Source organism: Mesocricetus auratus, unplaced genomic scaffold, assembly GCF_017639785.1.
Source record: "Mesocricetus auratus isolate SY011 unplaced genomic scaffold, BCM_Maur_2.0 Super-Scaffold_100030, whole genome shotgun sequence".
NCBI lineage: Eukaryota > Metazoa > Chordata > Mammalia > Rodentia > Cricetidae > Mesocricetus > Mesocricetus auratus.
In genome coordinates, this window is record NW_024429211.1 from 14,653,586 (window position 1) to 14,658,967 (window position 5,382).

Sequence of the window (5,382 nt, forward strand, 5' to 3'; positions counted from 1 at the left end):
CAAGGTACTTACTGAGTGTCTATACTAGGGCTGCTAACTACTCTCATATCAGTACAAGACATGGGTTGTAGATAGCCCAAATAAATACAAACTGGATTGAAATGAAATCTTCAGAAACATTGGTTTTCATAACTTACTCAGTCTCTACAATCCTGATTCACTTCTTTATGAGCCAGGTCAGTTATTCTTAGGGCATGGTGGGCCTGAGGATACAGCATGTGATCATATCTTGTTTTCCATTCCAGGAACACTAGTGGAGAGCTCCTAAGAGTGGATATAAACATCTCAGACTGGGGGACTAACGTCACAGCACTGGATGGAGAAAACAACACCGGAAGCCCACTTTGTAGCATCATGTTCTGTACAGTGATTTTTCTTTCCCCCATCATTGCCCTGGTTGGTGTGGCAGGAAATGCCATAGTGCTGTGGTTTCTGGTCTTCCACATGCGCAGGAACGCCTTCTCTGTCTACATCCTCAACCTGGCTGGGGCCGACTTCCTCTTCCTCTGCTTTCAAATTGTGCATTGCCTTCATATTATCTTGGACATCTTCTACTTCAAGACCATTGACACTCCTCTGCTTTCTTTCGTGCTTTTAAACTTTACTTATCTTTGTGGGCTGAGCATGCTCAGTGCCATTAGCACTGAACGAAGTCTGTCCGTCATGTGGCCCATCTGGTATCGCTGCCAGCGCCCAAGGCACACATCCGCTGTCATATGTACCCTGCTTTGGATCTTGTCACTGCTGTTGAGCCTCGTGGAAGGGAATGAATGTGGCTTCCTATATGATAGTGTTGGCCATGGTTGGTGTCAGACATTTGATTTCATCACTACTGCATGGTTAATTTTTTTATTTGTAGTTCTCTTGGGGTCCAGTCTGGCCTTACTGGTTACTATCTTTTGTGGTTCACACAGGATTCCTGTGACCAGGCTGTATGTGACCATTGTGTGTACAGTGCTGGTCTTCCTGCTCTTTGGTCTGCCCTATGGGATCTACCGGTTTCTCTTAGAATGGATTGAAAATTTTAATTACGTTGTGCTTTATGATTTTTATTCAGTGACAATATTTCTCTCCTGTGTTAACAGCTGTGCCAACCCCATCATTTACTTCCTTGTTGGCTCCATTAGGCATCGTAAGTTCCAGTGGAGGACTCTCAAGCTACTTCTGCAGAGAGCCATGCAGGACACCCCTGAAGAGGAAGAATGTGGAGAAGGGGCTTCTTCAGGACGAGCTAGAGAAATGAAAACAGTCTAACAGATCCTGAGATCTGTTTGGATCAGGCAGAAGTAGCACTGAGAAACAACGTTGTCCTTATTAGTTTGTGGCATTTTCATAACCATATTTAATTGACGAACCAAGGTTAAATCAGTTGGGAAAGTCGTCAATCTTGTGGAAGTTGATTGATGCTGTATTTGTTATACAAACACTGGCTGCAGCATTTCTGGAGCTGTCTTCCTCAGGGCTTCATCATCTCCTTTTGGTGGGACTCCTTGGAAGCTTTCTGGGGTTCAGGAGATCTTTTGACCACTATTGACAAATCCCCCCTTCAGCAGAAGGGTCAAGGAAATTTACTAAAGCGATTTATTTCGTTAGTCATTGAACATGATAGTGGTTGAATCCCTGATATATTTGCAACAATTTCATTTCCTGTTTTTTTAGCTTAAAAATTAAGCTTTTTATTTTTAAGGTACATTTTAGTAAACAAAACACAAGAATCCAAGAACGAAGCCACTCAGTAACAAGCAGCTTATCTTGATGTGTCCTAGATCCTGCAAATGTGCATACATATAGGCAATTTAGATTATACAGTGTGTACCACACCTTCCCCCACATTATAAATATTTACCAACTAATAACCCATGAGTATTTTGATAACCAAGAATGCACCACACTGTCTCAATTTGTCAGACAAAATTGTAATCCTATCTTCTTTGGAAACAAAAATTTCATAGAAGATAAAAATGGCATCAGGCCTCTGTATAGTATTGGTGAAACTCTGCATTCCCTCAATATTCAGCTTACAAGGAAACACGAGCAACAGACCTCACTAAGTACAGTATTTCTAAGTTATATGCAGATCTATATACTAAGATATGAGGAAGAAGGTGTGCTCCTGCTTAATAAATGTATTCCTATGGAATAGTTGGAAGATGCACCTATTGTAGCCCAAATCTAATTGGTCTTAATAATAAAAACCCAGATATCGGAGTGAAAGCTGAAAGATTAGAGAAGGAGCTAGCCACTAGAGTTCTTACCTCTATGAAATCCTCAGACCAAAGAGGGCAGAGCTCCTGTCTCCTTCTGCCTTATATTCCTCTCTCCATCCAGCCATATCACATCTTATCTCTACCTCCCTAGTTCTGGGATTAAAGGTGTGAGATCCCAAAAGCTGGGATCAAAGGTGTGAGGTCTGTTTCTCTTTTAGACTGGTTAAATCTCATGTAGCCCAGTGTGGCCTTGAACTCCTGATCTTCCTGCTTCCACCTCCCAAGTGCTGGGATTAAAGGTGTGTGCTCTCCTTCAGGACATTTATAAAATTCCAATGTTGTGGAATGAACTTTGTGCACAATAAACAAAAGTATCTTTCCTGAAATGCACATACAGATCCCTGGGTACGGATATAACTGTCTTCTAAATGTGGCGGTCCTAACAAAGAGTCTTTCCACATCCAACTTCTTCTCTGCATAACTCCAGGATAACTCCAGTGACAGTACTGGAAAGGCCACACCCAGAAGAGGGTCCTTCCAAAAGACTAGTAGGACATGTATAGTAATTATTTTTGCTACTTCTAACATCCTTTGGGCACTGGAACTTATCTTCCAATACCTGGCAGCATTTACTGAAATGCACACCTACACAATGGCTAGGCAACCAGAGCTAAGCAGCAGGCACAGTGCTGCATTCTTGCACCGGTCTTTTTCCTACTCACCCAGTAACAGTATCTGGCCAAAGACCGAGTTTAACGATTCCATTTCCCCAGGGCAACCGTTCCTGGAAATAGCAAAACAATCCTTAAAAGGCGGTGCTATCCCTCTGCTTTTTACCATGTTGTGCACCTTGCACATTTATGATTTAGTGTACGCATGTGAACACAAGTGTGCCATTGTACATTTATGGAGGCTAAAAGGCAAATTGTGAATCAGTTTTCTCCTTTTATCATGTGGAGCCTGGAGATCAAGTTCAGGTCATCAGATTGGTGGCAAGCACCTTTGCCTGCTGAGTCACCCTTCTAGTCCATTGTGCATGTTTTCTTACTGTTTTGAGACAAAGTCTACGTAGCCTGGCTTGCCTGGAACTCAGATCCACCTGCCTCAGCCAAGGAGTAAAGGCATGCATTGCCATAACAAGTCTATTATGCACTTAGAGGTCTAAAGATTAGATGTTCCCAACAATCAGTTTCACCAGTATGTTTGCAGTGCAGCAAATAAACTGCACACACCTAACAAATGGTGTAATTAGAAACTGCCTTCCAAGTAGCAACATTCTGGTCGAGAAGCTCTCTCCCCTCTCTTAAGCCAGGGGTCAGATTTATGTAACTGGCATGTTTTGCAATGCTTCCTTTTAAAAAACAACCTTTGTCTCAATGTCCGAAGGATTAAAAACACACATTTTATAATCCCAGTCTTTGTTTCTGTAGTTTTAAAAGAATTTATGGAGCAATAGTCCTTCTTATATAAATTGCTTAGGAAATATTATATATCCTCGAGAGAAGTCTATGTTATGTGTACTGACCCACTGGGGTCCTCACCTTCAAGTTCACATTGGCTGCCATTTTCAGCATTGGAAGAGTACAGTCAGGTTTTGTAATGAGGTCCATCAGCATCCATGCATATCTGAGGGTGGTTCCTTCAGTGGTTCCATCCACAATGCCTTGCTTAGCATTCCATAGTCAAGTCGCTGTCTCTTTCCTCTGTGTCTTTGCTGTGGTTCCCCCGGCTATCTAATCCCTCATGACAAATTGCCAATGAGGTCCTCTAGACTAGGTTCCTTTGAAATCAACCCTGCTTCAAATTTATGCCATCCCCAGAGTTCATAGCATTTGTTACTTAAATTATGCTTATCTTAGCAACATTTTCTATAAAATAATATTTCAATTCTAGAGCTTCAGTATGTGATAATTTCAATTGAAGTACAAATAGGACAGCATAATATGAACAGATCAAAGGAAAGAAATCTATAGAATTTCTTAAGTATATGTGGCTACAGGATGCTGAACACAATCAAGACACAAAATACTCCCTTACTCTTTTAATTTGCATTTCCTCTTCCAGTCAAAACTTTTTGCTTCAGAGGTCAATGCTGTCTGCATTTCTGTTCTAAACTGAAACGTAGAGTGCAAATTGAACAGGTAGCATAGTGCTTGATATTCATGTGGTTCAATGGTTGTTACAGTTGAAGAAATTAACCTATACAGTATTTCATGTAAAAATTCATATTTTCACCTTGTAGCAAAAACTTAGAAAAACTTCTGAGTGCAATGCCCTGTTATTACAAAGAGATCCCATGCTGTTTGTTACTTTTGTGTTCTGAATGAGAATAATTGCCATAAGGTCGTATATTTGAATGATGGAACTATTTGGATAAGATTAGAAGGCGAGGCCTTTTTGGAGAAGGTACAGCACTAGGGGTTGTCTTCAGAGTTTCAAATACCCATGCCATTCCTAGTGTCCACTCCATGCCTTGAATTAGATGTAAGCCCTCAATCGCTTCTCCAGTAGCCTGCCTGTCTGCCTGCCTGTTGTCATGCTTCCTGCTATGGTGGTCATGCAGTCTAACACTCTGGAACTGTGATACCTCAAATTAAATGCTTTGTTTCATAAGTTGCCTTGGTCATGGTTTCTCATCACAACAATATAAACATAATTAAAACAGAATTGCTTTCAGAGTGTGTGTTACTTCTGTAACAGGCCTAACCATGTTACTTTTTTCAGGAACGCAGAAGACTATGGAACTTTGGACTAGGGAAGTAGTTGAATGTTGTAAGTGGGGCTTACATCCTACATACTGAGAGTACTGTAGACTTTGGAGGCTCGGCTCAAGAGGCTTCAGTGGAGAGCAATGTCAGCAACTGCGATACAGACCATTATTGGTATATTTTGTAATGAATATTGCCTCTTTTTGCCCTTGTCCTAAGTATCTGCCTAGAGGGTAAGTTAAAGAGTTTGGGACGAATTTTGTTTGCAAAGGATATTATGTCTTCAATGAAAATGAATAAGGGCGAGAAGAAATATAGTATGTACAGTTGCAGAGAAAAAGATCACCGGGGAATTTAATTTTAGAGCTAAATCGTGTGCTAAAGACATGAGTAGTTCAAAGAAAGCCCTGATATGCAATTGAATAAAAGGAGTGCTGCTCTTAGGGCAAGACATTACCCAGCTAAAT

At 41.0% G+C, this 5,382-nt stretch overlaps 1 protein-coding gene across 1 annotated transcript; it reads left to right on the forward strand.

The window, feature by feature from the left end:
* The first annotated feature begins 254 nt into the window (after positions 1 to 254).
* Positions 255 to 2,219, forward strand: LOC101834399 (mas-related G-protein coupled receptor member X2). The gene has a single exon (XM_013122857.3). The coding sequence runs from the start codon at positions 355 to 357 to the stop codon at positions 1,252 to 1,254; it is 900 nt and encodes a 299-aa protein (XP_012978311.3). The 5' UTR covers positions 255 to 354; the 3' UTR covers positions 1,255 to 2,219.
* The last annotated feature ends 3,163 nt before the right edge of the window (positions 2,220 to 5,382 follow it).

Excerpts from the sequence above, each read along its gene's own strand:
- LOC101834399 (XM_013122857.3), top strand. The coding sequence starts at position 355 with ATGTTCTGTACAGTGATTTTTCTTTCCCCCATCATTGCCCTGGTTGGT.